General features: G+C 44.8%; 1 protein-coding gene across 2 annotated transcripts in view; it reads left to right on the plus strand.

Annotated features, from left to right (window-relative positions):
• Window positions 1-203: 203 nt before the first annotated feature.
• Window positions 204-14,697, plus strand: part of LOC142396642 (FERM, ARHGEF and pleckstrin domain-containing protein 1) — a 52,499-nt gene continuing 38,005 nt past the window's right edge. The window contains exons 1-2 of one of the 2 annotated variants that reach the window (XR_012772554.1): window positions 204-450; window positions 3,809-4,015. Coding sequence is in view for 1 of the 2 variants with exons in the window: in XM_075479600.1 (XP_075335715.1) it covers window positions 3,836-4,015 (180 nt within the window). In the remaining variant the exon portion in view is untranslated. The remainder of the gene's footprint in view (window positions 451-3,808; window positions 4,016-14,697) is intronic. The other variant, XM_075479600.1, reaches the window with a different exon arrangement.

Below are 14,697 nucleotides of genomic sequence, written 5' to 3' on the forward strand. Positions count from 1 at the left end.
AGAGAGTTTAAACCTGTGACCATCGTATCCTTTTGGGATGTTAGGTTACATGTGACATTGCTTCATTTAAAAGGGGGCGACAAGCAGTAAAGCAAAAGCTAAAATTATCGTGTCAGTTGGGTTGTTCCAGCCGCAGCCGCTAGGTGGTGCTGTTGCTCTTCGGTGCCGCGGTAGTGCTGAGAAGGTGGAGGTGCTGCACCTCCTTCATTGTCTGACTTAAAGGCACCGGGAGAGGATCCGCCGCTCGCTCCAATGTAATCCCGTCTCTCCCAGGCTCACTCACTCAGTCGTCCGCCATGGCGACCGCAGGAAGCCTCCTCCTCGGTGCGAGCTGCGTCTAAAACTCAACCGGGTTCCATTTTGCCCACCACGGCAGGACGTGGATGTAATATCTCCCTTCAGCTGTGGGAAATACTTTGGTGTGGACGAGCCCGCATTACGAGAGAAGGGGTAAGAATCGTGCAGCGCAAGTCCTCCCTCAGTGTGCTGTTAAGGGAAGTGATTCAACTTGTTTGAGGAGATTAGGGTTAAGTCTTTGGAGTGTCTTTCCCATGTTGTTTTTGTGGTCCTGTGGATTTCGAGGGAGGGGGACAACTCTCCCCGTGTGAAATTCCTCATATGCGGCCAGTTAGTGACTTCGTCCTTTCTGTCCTGCAGTGTGGGTTGCCTTGCACAAGTATTCCTCAGCACGCGCCGCAGTCGCGCGGGTGTCGTTGCTGTAATATGCGATTCGTGCATCACTGTGACTTTTAATTCATCGGAATTTTGCCAGGAAGTGTGCCCGCTTTGAATGCCACTTCGCTTCCAGGTAAGTCGGAGGAGTGTTGTAATGTCACATCTCCTGCGCTGCCTGTCTGATAATGTCCTGAGGATTACAGCCGCCTGCTCTATTAACCCACATTACGCTCATGTTGAGAAGACCTTGAGCGATGAGTCAGGAAAGACCTCCCCGAGTGCTGGGTTTCAGCATATTCTGCTGCCATTTACACCAGAGGTGACACCATCCACATCCCGTTGGTTGCCATACCTTTTACTTAAACACATGTCATGATGCCAATGATACAGAGGTAACATCAGCAATACCAGCCACACCCAGGTATCACTATCTGTTGCAGAACACCGAGGAAATTGAGCTTTTTTTTTCTTTTCTTTTTCCTTTTTCCTTTTTTCCCCCCTTCTTATGCTTCTCTCAGGTAGAGAGCTGGCTTTATCAACCGCAGCCTCTGGGCATTCAGCTGTCACTAAAGGTTTCCAGCTGTGCAGTGGTGGACTTTAGTGAGAAGAGGGGGGGGGGGGGGGGTCTGCACACAGAGGAGCCACTGTTACAGCCCAGGCCAGCAGTCACTGCTGCGCATTACACATAAGTGGGGAATTTCAAGCAAACAAGTTCAAAGGCAGGGGCAGTTTGCCCTGAGAATCGGTCAGGAGTCTGTAAACGTCCCCCTGGCGTTGTATACCCGGGCATCTGTGCTTTAGGTCACACTCTGGTCCTGGGAACAAGGTGCCATCTGCACAGCTGGTGAGCGTTTTGTGTATTTGCACGGGTTCCATGTTACCCATTCAGAGCAACACATGGAGCAAGACTCATGACTGGTTGATTCATGATGCTCGGCGCAAGGGAGGGCATGTGTTGGCTGAAATAATCACGGTCTACTCTTTCGCTGGCCTCCGTTTCACTGGTGCTTTGTTTGAGGAGTTTCTGGTTACGTGGCATGCATGCGCAAGTCATAGAAGCCGGGAGTTTACGGACTAGACATGAGACAGTTGCCAATAATCAAGACAAGAGCCACTGAGCGATGATAGGGTGAGGATCGAATGTTGTAAACGACCGGTGTCTGAATTTTTTTCTTTCCCCCCCCATTCACGCTCCCAGTGACAGCGTTGGGTCTGGATTTCATCAGGCCCGTGGAGAGAAAGTCTGTGCTTTCTCTGGAAAACACCAATATTTGCACTCTCTCCTGTGTGCTGATGGGGAACAGACAGGTGCGAATGATACAATGTGGCATGTGAAATAACTGTGTGTTATCCTTCAATTAGCCAATGCAAATACAACTCAAGAGAATGACCTTCGGGGAAAAAAAATCCAATCCCTTCTTAATTTTGTTTGTTTTACCGAAAGATTAATATGGTCAGAATGAAACGAGGCACAAAATGAAACCAGATGTTGAAACATAGAAAAATGAGTTTGGCAATCAGTCATTCATTCGGCAAGACATTCAAACCCATCTTGTAAGTAAAATGCTTGAGAAGATTTGCTAAGAAATCTGCTTGAGCTCTGGGACCCATCAAAATTCCAATCTGTTAGCCTGTAACCTTTCTATGTGCCTCCCTTAAGCATCAGGTAGACCGTCATTGAACAAAATGTAGTGTATCCACTGTCCTTGGCCTATTTTCCACACACTCTGGATGATTACATTATCCACTCCTTTGAAATGCCTTCTTCAGCTTTAACTTGGCAGCAGTCACTCACCTCTGCGGCAGCTGAACTGCCGCCCGCTGGACGCACCGCTGTGATGGAGACACTCAATATATAGGCTATTTGGGACCTGCTCGGGTGTCCACCCAGAACCAACAAGTAACTGACTTTGTCCAAACTCAGTCCTCCACCTGCTTAAAAACACAGACTCAGATTGCAGAGTTACTCAGTGAAACCAGCATTTACTGAATTTCCACGAGCCATTGCTTTTTGACCTTATATTTTCAGTTGTTTCATCAGATCCTTTTAGACCATTTATCCACCCTTTTTTTGCTATTTAAACACACAAAAATGGACGATAAGATTTGAGTAGACAAACCATTTATTCCGTTACTTTTACCGGTTTCAACAGGATTTGTTTGACTTTGACTCATCTAGTGCCATTCAGCCATCACCTTAGTGTTCCTATCTGTTGTGTAAATGTGACCCGGAGAAAAGCGATTGAAGGCATGTTGTTATTTGGAAAGCTCCCCAGTCCTGTTAACACCCAAACCCCTTTTCAGCGTGGTGCTTGTGCCAGGCTGGTTCAAGTTTAGAACCAGATCTGTTCTCTCTCTCTATAGTTTGTCGCGAGCCAGAGATTCCCCACAGCTCCGTGTCATTACGTCACTTCAAACCTACCTTCCAGTATATTATTTTTGGGTTAAGCCCACTGGATGCTATGTTGGCTCTGGCTTTTTTTTCTTTAACTAAAACGTTTCAGGTGGTCTGGTGGGTAACTTGTTTGGTTAGAACGGAACAACATTTGCAAAGTTGCTACCTCTCGTATTTCTTTCTGTACAGCGGTTCCCATTGCTCCCAGATTACTCTTCATTCATGGCTTTCAGTTCACATCTCCTGCAACGTCTTTACATGTTTGACTTGCTGCCCTTGAGACCTATTAAACACAAAGTATAGTATGTCTCTGTCTTAAGCCATAATGCCCTGCTTTTATGACTTCCCGAATCAATTGTCGTGCTGACTCTTTGATTTTTACACCACAGCCTTGTGATTCATTTGTCAAATTGAATTCCGGCCGCCTGATTTATGCCTTGAAAACAAAATCTGGCTTGGATCTTTCTTCTTTTTTTCTCCTCCTCTTTTTTTTTTTTTTTTTTTCAAGCAGTAATTGAGTCTCCCACAGGCAATAATTATCAGCCATTAGTGCTGAGTGCAAATACTGCATTTGCAATTACTCTGCTACTGTGACACGAAGGTTGCTCATTCTGTCCTTTGGGTCGTAACACAATGTTTGCGCTTTTCTCCACCTGTACCATCGACACTGTGAATGAAAAGAAGTTTGACTACTGGGATGTTTTTTTTACATGCTTTTGTGTCTTTGATGCGGTGTAGGCTGGGCAGTGAGCAGCGCACCGCACCATGGCAGAGCCAAACCCAGAGCCAAAGCCCTCCGGAGCAGGGCAGCGCCTCGGAGCCCCCGACACCGTTGGTATCAGTACGTTGGATCCTGGACTCAGACCTCCGGTCATGCCCCCTGGGCGACATATCACCATCAGGGTCCGTATGTTGGACGATACCGAGGAGCTTTTTGACATCTCGGTGAGTTGCTATCTTTCCCAGTCACCTTTCTTGACGGCGGTACAAATGTGGGGAATCAGACTTTTCATTACCACAGTTTGGTCAAGAAGCATTTCCCATTTTCATCACAGCAGCAGCAGTCTGGTAACAGGTTGGCATGGCAACTGAATGCTGCATGCTTGGATGAAATTGGTGAGATCCTTTTTTTAGTAATCTCAGTATTCTTCCACTTTTATTATGGTGATATTTAATGTCTGTTCGCTGCTTCCTTATCCTCCTGACTGTCTCAAATCTGCATTATTGCTGTTTTTTATTTTTTCTATTCTTTCACCGTTACCTCCTTACAACCTTGGACTCTGTGAGGTTTTACTGTGCTTTCCTACGTTGGTGTGAGAACCTCTGACGATTTCAGAGAAAATGTAGTGAAAACAAACAGAAGGACAAAAGAAATAGGATTGTCAGTTTTGATTCTGAATGGGAGGGGGGAAAAAAAGAAAAGCTGTAATTTGAATTCCATTCATGATCTCCAGATTTAAAGGATTAACTTTCTCATCGCAGTGATCTAAATTTAGACACCGTGGTCTGAGCTAGTTTCGCAGATTAAAGCTAAAATTAGACACTGATTGTGCTCTTTTTATGCTTTCCTAACGGTTTAGATATAAACTAATGTTCCAAACGGTTTGCATCCATCCCTCTAGCTTAATTGCACCGAACGTTTACATTGTGGTTCATTCTGAGTCAGCCGCACATGCTCTGCCCTGCTTGCCGAGTAATCCACGGCTGAAATTAGTTCCTTAGTTGTTGTTTTTTTTTTTTCTTTTTTTTTTTTTCAAAGATTTACATCTATTATCAAAGGAAAAAAGACTGGGTGACAAGTCCTTAGATAGTGTGGGTCTTTTTCTCGGGATTTGTCGTTCAGTTTGAGATGAAATATATTCGGTAGCACCAGTCCTATCCTTAATTGCTGGCACCATTTCCCCCAGTACTCCTTTGAACTGGAAAATGTTCTCAGAGTTTAATCTAACGGCAGAGACACGAGGTGGAGAACAGCGAAAAAAATGCTGTTGCTCATCGTTCCATGAAGTAGAAGAAGAAGCAGCGACGTGTCCAGAGCGGAATGAGATGAGTAGGCTGAGAAAAAGGGGGTGATGGAGGCGAGCAGTTACAGAGATTAAGATTAAGATCAGATTTATTGGTCATGCATACACACAAAATTTGTCCTCCGCTTTTAACCCATCTAGGTTGGCACCTGTTGACACACACACACACACACACACACATGCACAGGGTCACACACTCATAGAGACAGATGCCAACCTGGAACGGTGGGCGGCCGTTCACAGCGCCCGGGCAGCATGGGGGTACGGTGCCTTGCTCAAGGGCACCTCGGCCGTGAAAAGGAGGTGGACTGACACCCCTCCAGCTGTCAGTTCCACCAAATCTTTTTGGGTTTGAACCGCCAACCTTCCAGTTATTGGACGACCGACTCTAACCACTGAGCCACTGAGTGTGCAGTGCGGGATGGAAGCGTGCTTCTGGCGGTTTCCCAAGGTTCTCTAGATGTCCCTACAGCAAGGTGGCTCTCCCTGTTCATCCCTGCTAATCTCTCCAGTCATACCTTGTGTTGTACTTAACACTTAAGGCTCTCTAGATTCTCACAGTGAAATCCTCTTAAAAGTTTTTCGTTGAAACTATTATTTTCTTTTGCTTTGGGTCAGGCAATGGAGCGTTTCGTTTTTTCTTTTAAGAGTCCCGATTCTTTGGAATCTTTTACCCGGTCGCTCTTTAAAAAAGTCTTTGGTGTCGTATGTCTTTTTGACCTTGACTTTTTTTTCGCGTGGGAAGAATAAGGTTTGCCAGTAGTGACCTTTCCAGTAGTGACCTTTGAGAGCAGAATGTCACGGAGGCAGTTGAGCCTACATCTGAGGCAGAGCAGGTTCGGAAGGGATTTTATTCATCCTGCCACTGAGCTTGTGATCTGTAGGGCTGCAGTAAAATCTACTCTAAGTTCAGGATTAATCTCAGACTTTTACTGGATTTCAAGGTGTCATAAGTGACGCGTACGCAGAAAAACCATGCGTGTGCCTTTTCGTGCACACAAATTGTTCTAGAATATGCTGTGTATTTCCGCGCTGTTCATTAAACCACGTGTACACACGTTTTTATACCGGGTCAATTTTACGATACGATGTTGTAGCCATATAATCCTGATATGAGGTGGAAATGGGGCCAAAAAGAAAACATTAACTTGCTCAGTATTAGAATTATTTTTTTTTCTTTTTTTTTTTATTCCTAATCATTTGATTTTCATGATATGCGGTGCTATAAATAAATGCAGCTGTGTGTGGGGGCTGGACATCATGGCTCTGCAAGGAACTCTTTTATTAGACTTTGAAAAGAAAATGCTGCTCGGAGAGCATTCAGGTTTTGTGGCACAAGATCGTCTCGTTGGACACGACAGCAAACGTGCTGCGTCCGTAAAACGTCCGTATATCCGTGTGCCTCTCTTTTGATTAATGCACGACTGTGTGTCCAATCCGCTGCAAAGAGAAGTTGCCCGTCCTCTTCACTTAGCCCTGATGTTCATTATCTTTTTTTTTTTTTTTTAAATCGTTTTAAACTCTGCACGGTCATTTCCTCTAAACTTGCAGAGATGGTGCTCTCAGTTTTCTATCCGGTAAAATCTCTGCTCGGTCTTTACCGTTGCTTTCATTACCTAGTTGTGGCGCAAAATGATGTCTTGAAATGAAAATGACCAACTGGGGACCGTCTGCAGCCAGTCATGAGCTGCATGTCTACATGTATGCACGACTTTTGTAAATCTTGCTTTGTGTCTACACACATCTGGCTCCAGCTGTCCTAAATAATACCCTCATGACTTTTGGATTTTCTGACATAAAACCTCTCAGACCACGACAGCTTTTTTAATTTTTTTCCAGTCGGAAACATTTTCCGTTTCTGTCAGTCGGAGAAACGGAATTGGTGGATTTTAAGTAATGCAGACACACTGTTGCTTCCCCAGTAAGTTGCCCTTGATTAGGATGTAAAATGACTGCTAGTTTGTATTTGAGAGGCGGTGATGACGAATTAGAACCCCCCCCCCCCCCCCCCCCCCCCCCTTTTTCTTTTTTCTTTTCCCATGCTGGTTGAGCAGCTGAAGATGGAGCTCATGAGAGGGTAACAAAAGGCCCCTGCTAACATAAAGCTTCATTCATGCTCAATTTAACACACATTATGTCCTCTACTTCAAGTCTGCACTTGAGATAACAATCTCAGCGGGCTTTATATTGTTTTCCCTGGAGGTGTCGGTGAAGCATATATTATTTTTCCCAGTCATTGTCTCACATTTGAGCTGGTAAGAGTGTCTGAAAAAAGAAAAGAAAAAATTCAAGTTCACCATCACGCTTCTGTTTTCGTTTGCCTCCTTAAGAGAAACGAGATCCGAATTTTGGACACACCCACTTGATCAAAATGAATGGGTCATTATCTCAGTCGGAATTTGGTTTGCTTAAAGCAAGGGGTTTCATTTCAGAAGTTACTGCATTTAATTAGAGACTTTTTTTTTTTTTTTTTTTTTTTTTAAATGTTTCATATTGGACGTGGATGTGAATACAGAGGACAGACCAACTTGGTTCACATGCTGCTGATGTCGGTCTCCCGCTGCAGTGAACAGAGATTCCTGTATTGTCTCCAAAACTTGTTTTTCAAGCGATTATTCTCATCTTTTATGTCACCGCAGGAACACCCTGTGTTGTTCCGAAGGGGGACATTTAATCTCGGACGTCTTTTTTACATCAAGAAAGCAGAAAACGTCTAACCTTACCCCCGTTACTGATACCGGAGGCTTTAGTTCCAAGTCCCTCTGTTTGAGGTGGGGTAAATTTCCACCTCGGCAGGCGGAGTATCGGATGGTTGGGAAACAAAAAGGGGCCATTGAGCCATCTTGTGGGTCACATGCCATGCTGTGGCCTACTTAACACTTTGGCTGTGAACACATTTGTGTTGACGCTGATGACGTCTGACTGTAAAAACCTGAACACTGTGTAACGGCAGACAGATCGATTGTCAATGACACTTGAGTCAATATTTTAATATAGTCCAAGGCTTTTTCTTTCTTTCTTAATGTATTTAAATGAATTATTTTCCTGCTTGAAACTGATTTGCTTCTGTTTGTTTCGCTGATGGAGAGTTCAGTAGAGCAGGAAATCCGGACTGCAGTCCTCAGTCTGCCTTGTGTTCCTCAGGCTGACTCTGTCTGTGCTGATGTCTTGCTGATGGCTGGTTGAAGTGCTGCAGAAGTTGTCTGTGAAGAGTGTGATTGGAGCATGGATTCAGGGGGTTAAGGGGTGGGGGATGGGTTGGTGAAGGCAGAAGGGAGGGAGGTGAGTCATACTCACTCCTGCAATTGAAGGAAACGGTCAGGCTCCGGTAGCCGAACCTTCTGCTAAAATACTAGAATGTGTCACGCTCGCACTAATTAGCGTAATGAAATACTTATTTTAGCAACATAGTTTTTCTTCATTAAAGATTCAGACACTGCTTCCTTATCCTGTTGCACTACTTGCCTCTGCTTTTCCTCTCCGAGTCGCTAGAGACTGTTCTCACCATCCATCACTTTAGCCATTACAATCGTTGTACAGCAACTCTTTAAAGGTGCTGAGCAATGATTCCTTTTATCTCGTTTTTTTTGTTGTCTTACTTTCCATTTCAACAAGACTCACAAGACCACAACACCTCATCCCTCTGCTTTCTGGGGATAATCGGCATTAAGTTCATACACAGGCAAAAAAAATATAAAAAACATTGTCACCAGTTGACACTTATTACTTGTTACTTTCAACTACTTTAATGGAAACATAAAATCGCCATCAATGACATTTTTGTGTATATATTATGGGATATATAATGTGTCCCAACATCTTTGGTGATGTATTGCTCTACCTGTAGAACAACTATAAGGTCTGAATTTAGATACTGATATTCACATCTTCCCTTTTAACTACGATAAACTACGTGGATCTGTTTTTAATTCGGCATCCTTATTGAGTTTTTCTCATGACATAATATCTCTATATCTATAACAAAAATGACACTCTCATCAGCCTCGACTGTCTTTGTGTTCGGCACTTAAAGCATTTATTGGCATCTTAGCATTGCTGCTGTCGCTGTGAGCCTTTTAGCTTGCTGAATTTGCTAAATGTGTGTGGGTGTGTGAAGTGGGGCCATAAGGTTGACCCTAGGTAATATAGCGCTTTTGCAGTCCCGTTCAGTGTAGAGTAACTTTGTGATGAGGAGTGAGCTGAGCTTTACAGCAGTCTGTGATCCCCACCATGACCTGTGGGCTTTGGATGATCATGGAAAGAACTAGATGGTGAATACAAATGGCTGGAATGAGCTCTCCTAGCAGGATGGCAAGAACTTCAGCAATGTGTTAGTAGCTCCGAGTAGACCTGCTGTCCCTCCACACCGAAAATAGTCATGTGAAGTGGTTCGGGCACCTGATAAGGATGTCCCCTCTATGACTCCTATAAGTGGTTCTACCAGGCATGACCGGCTGGGCGAAGTGCCCCAGCGTCGAACCTAAGATGTGTTGAAGGGGTGTTGTCACCCAGCTGGGAACAGTGGGTCCTGCAGGAGAGGCTGAAGCGGGTTGAATGGTTGTGCAATCTTTCCTTTTAGATTTGCTATTGTACAGTATCAACACTGAGAATGTTTAAAAATGTTCTCTGTACGGTTTTCATCCATAACGCGTAGTCGTGGGGGAGCTTCAGAGCTATAACTTGGGGGGGTGTTGATGCTCTCAGCATCAGCTTTTGCTCTGTCAGTTCAGGTTATAGATCAGTGTTCTTCATAGCTGTGTTCAGTTGATGTTGCTGATGGTAATATTTGCCTTCTGATGATTACTCCTTCCAACACAAAGCACTTTGATTTGACTGCATACATAGATCATTTCACCGACATTCCTCCACATAAAATTGTTTTCCTCCCTGACATGAAGTGTGACGGAGAGAGGCGGCTCACTCTATCTACAGTCGCAATGCATTCCCTTTGCTTATTTCTAAAGTTCCTTGATACACTTTCCTATGTTCATCTCATCAGAGCAAACTGAGACCTGATTTTAATGAGCTAGGAGGTGAAATTGCCAAGAATCTGGCACCGACGAGATTAGTTTCTTCTTATGGATGTGGCCAGCTATATTTAACCTACTAGATACTCAGAGAAGACATCTGTTGCTTTTTTTCGCATTCCCATAACTAATGCATGTTTACAGCCAGAAAGTGCTCAGAGAAACCGGGGCAGCAGCGCCCAGGCGAAAGGGAGGCCGTGTCACAAAAGGACCTGCATGATTTAGAGCAAGACTCTCACTCTCGCCAGTCCAGAGAGCTCGCCATCTACCCGCCACTGGCCGCTCTCTGCCCCATATGCTGTCCGCCTTTCACTGTCACAGGAAGCAATTAGAGCAGATCCAGTTTGCCTTGTTGTCAGCTGAATGGCAATGAGGTCCTGACACTTAATGAGCAGAAACACGATGAGGGGTTTCTCTCAGCTCTGTCTTAGAGAAACCGCCACCTTTTGGACCGGTGCCTGAATATAAATGGAGTTGGATGCAGGGGGAAAAAAAATAAAAATCACAGCACAGTTTGGTGGCATCAAGTTTAACTCGGGTTTAGGGCAGCGTAATTGGTGATAGTCACTCGCCCGTAAACTCCAGAATTCCACCCTCTGCATTGTTTCGTGGCGAGACGGGTTCGTTCAAATGAAATTCAACACGCGAAGCATTTTTGCACTTCACATACCACTGAAGGTTCTCAGTATCTCGTGTTTCATGTTGTGTATTTTCAAATGCGTTATAAAAGGAAGGCAGAGCAATGAGTTGAATCCTGTTGACGTTTGAGCTGCGGTGGGGACGTGGTCTGCTTCATTCTGCCTCACAGGGGCGCCTCAGGGGCAGCTACATGGGTGCAGAGAATTATTTGGCCGGAATATTTCCTGATGAGCTTTCATTGGCTGAATGTTAATTCAAATACGATTTGATTGGATGTTAGAACATTCAGAAGCAGAGAGAGCTTGGCAAGCAACTCTGTTAATTCCGCCAACTCTCCAAACTCCGCCAATGAGTCATGCACTGGTAACAGTTTAATCTATCACGATTAATTGCGCTGTGACTGGCCTCCCTTTAATGTACGCGGACATTTTCCGGGTTATACAGTGTGTCTCCGCCGAGGCAAATGAATCTGAAGGCTAAAAGGAGAAACTGGTGGAGAGAGGCGAGGAGATGGTGACCGTATATCTCCCTCACCCGTTCGAGGAAGCTTGGCTTTGCAGAGTTGTGAATGGAAGGATTGTTAGAGACAGTGAGCAGATAAATAGCGCCTCTCTGATTTGATCTACCGTGTCACCAGAGAAAGTGTTTGCAGCCTGGCAGGGGAGACAATCAGGGAGGAGAGGCCTTGATACAGCCAGGAGACTGGGAATTACTAACATCCAGGCATCTAATATTTGTCACTGCTGTCTGTTCTGCTAACATGTTACATTTGTTCACTTTGGGGAGCCTAAAGATGGAATTATTTTTTTTTTTTTTGTTCGTAAGCTCTGACGTCTCAGCGGTGTTGCTTCGGCTGACTTTAATCCGTTGTTATTTTCTCTTAGAAAATGCATCCAGCCGCTTTACGTGACCTCCCACCATGGAGAGGAATTATTTGCCCTTTGTCGTCCCACCTTCTGCTGCCAGAGAGGCCGTTGAGCTGCGGCGCGTAAAAACCCTCCGAGGTCGTAGTTTGGATCCTTCTTCTTCAACATCGCTACAAATTTAAACACTGTAGGAGTTCTTAGTTAAAAGGGCACACGTAAGCATGCTGGTCTATGTGTGGGTTGCCATGGCTACACATAGACGTGGATAAGGGGCGTCTAAGCTGGCTGGCGTGCTGCACACTTCTGTCTTCCACTGATATCTGCTGGAGAGGAGTGGAGGGTGATGGCGGGGGCTCCGTACAGGGTATTAATGTGAGCATAGTGTGCCAGCATTGGGATACGCTGCTGCACATCATTTATGACTAACATATTCAGGAGACACAGCGCTCTGCATGATGCGCTGTACGTGGAGCTTCCTTTTTTTTTTTGTATTCAAATCCCTTGACTTAAAACATGACTCACAATAAGTTTTGAGGCATTATTAGCTTGTTTTCATTTCATTGTTGACTGACCTAGTTTCCCCTGAACGATGGCTTTGTGTTTGGGGTGGCAGGGATTCTGAAAGAGAGGGTGGGTGTGTCAGACGCTCAGTGTCACCAAGAACACACATAGAAGATTTGTGCGATGCTATGTTGTGGTTTTGGAGAGTTCAGACATGCAGTTGATAGATAAAAGCCCCTTTCAAGTGTCTCAATGGTGGATGATGCACATTAGAGCTGGAAAATGGTGAAAGTGCTCGGAAACTGTCGGCATTCTCCTCACATGAATTTTATCATTCTTGCTCCGGCTGGCCATCTCCCAGCTTAAAATACTCTCATGCGTTCCTCACGTGAACTCTGAACCCTTGGTCGGCTTTCTCTCATGGCATGAAATTGAAATCCCGCAGCGGGGAGTGGTGGAGGTCGGGGTTGTTTTCCCATGTACAGCCATCTTCTTCCCTCACATCCTGAAATGCAATTGGGCCGTGAAATATGAGAGCAAACGAAGAAGAACATCAGTTGGAATGATCTGGTAGCTGATGGCGAACGGTACATAACACGTTAAGCTGCAAATTTTGATTTGAGTTACCTAAAAATTTGGGATGAATGAGTTGTAATTAGAAGGTAATATCACCACTCCTAAACTCTACAATCCACATCCCACTTTTCTTTGTGGATTTAGTTAAGTAGCCACGGCTCAGACAAAGCTCGGGCTCTTGTAGAAGTCACTGAGGTCCTAGTGACATAGCACCTGAGGACAATCTGATTTGAACCGTTGTTATTCTCGGCCAAGAAAGCGGTCGGGAGCGACACTTCCACTTCGGTCTTTGGAGCACGTTTTAAAATCAGTGGATTAACTGAGAATCGGCAGCCAAAGCTTATGGGACTTCGATCACGTTTAACAGCTTGCTGGATTTAGATGTTTATGTGTCATAAATGTGCAAACGCTTCAGTAGCTAATTGATTAGCCAGTCGGTCAATAGAAAATGAACTAATTATTATTAGTCAGCACGTTTCAGTAATTTGTGACAAAAAGAGACGAAAATGTAGATTTTCCCGTAGATTTGGGATGAATTAGATAAAGCATAGGATATTCCTGCTGTAGGATTGTTTGCATGCAAGGGAAATGGAGGAGTGACATCTGATTTATATAAAAAAAGAAATATGTGCCATTAAAACAGACACCTGCTGTAACACAGGTATGTTGGTGTGATTCCTTTTCACCTGCATTATTCACTCGTCCTGGAAGAGCAGAATGAAACGACGCAGAGCCACTGATGAAAGCTGTCACTGCTGCTGGCAGCTTAAGTCTGGCATTATGCAGCACTGTTTTCTATACGTGCACAGGTGCTTTGGGAAAACTGATGCCTTTATAATAAGCCTTGTTCCTATGGTAACCAAGATGGATGGGTCTTTGTGGAAGGTCCCGTGTTTGTTTGGTTCAGACAGCGGTGGAGTCGACTGTATCTGACAATGTGCCCGTTAGCCTGCTGTCATTTTATAATGGCAAAATGAAGCAGATGCAAACATAACCCGGCTTATCTTGTGTTTGTTTTTGTTTTTTTCTCCGAATCCACACACATGCACCGTTGATCCAAGCATTGCGCCGTAAAGACGGAGACGGTTTTCTGATTCTTTCATTAAGCCCTTGACCCACGGTGCTGTATCGCACTGACTGAGTCTTTGCAGGGCAGGTCGACATCCCAGTACATGATGGGTACAGCGCGCACTTTCTCTTTGATGTCCCCCTGGTCTCATAAAGGGTAAAAAAACCCTTAGGGGAGCTGGTTAGCCTCTGCTGCTTCACAGCAAGCAGCGCTGTCCTTCTTCAATGAATTATGAATTTCTCATTGAGATTCCGAGATCTAATTAACATGTCGGAACCAGCCAGCGGTGTGATATCAGGGGATTATCCTTATCCTGCAGTGCCTTATTTTATTGCAGATGCCCTGGCTTCACCTTTGCCGCACCACTCTCCTGCAGTGTTAAGGACTCATTTCCCACCATTCTTGATAGCTAATTAAAGCAAAAAAAAATTGCTGCATTTTCCTCGACTCCATGCTATACTGTAGCTATGCTTGCACGGGGATGCGTTTACTTGACATGTTGAATTCCTTTAAGCTGCACCTGTGCAGCCTGGTCTGCCTCCAGCTGCTCCCTGACAGTAATTGAATTTGGGGTCTCTTGGGCAGATAGAGGAGATGTGTGGGACGGAGAGGCTTGTGAATGAAGCAAAGATTCAGGGGGGGGGTGGGGTTGGGGGTCGGGGGGTTGTGTGAGAGAGAGAGAGAGAAGGCAAAAGAAAAGTGAAGAGAGACAAATCGGTACCCCCAGCTGTCACATATGAGCACAGGAGAGGTATTCTCTTGACAGCACTGAACTCTTTTACCCCTCATTATTAAAGTGGAAACTATTGCGTAACTCACCATGGAGAATAGCCAACCAGAGGAATCCATCTGTCCTGGAGCAACAGCAAAGCCAAATTCACATTTTCTTTATTTATATATATATCGGCTTCTCTCTCTAACTTTT

The sequence above is a fragment of the Odontesthes bonariensis genome, chromosome 12, assembly GCF_027942865.1.
Source record: "Odontesthes bonariensis isolate fOdoBon6 chromosome 12, fOdoBon6.hap1, whole genome shotgun sequence".
Lineage (NCBI taxonomy): Eukaryota > Metazoa > Chordata > Actinopteri > Atheriniformes > Atherinopsidae > Odontesthes > Odontesthes bonariensis.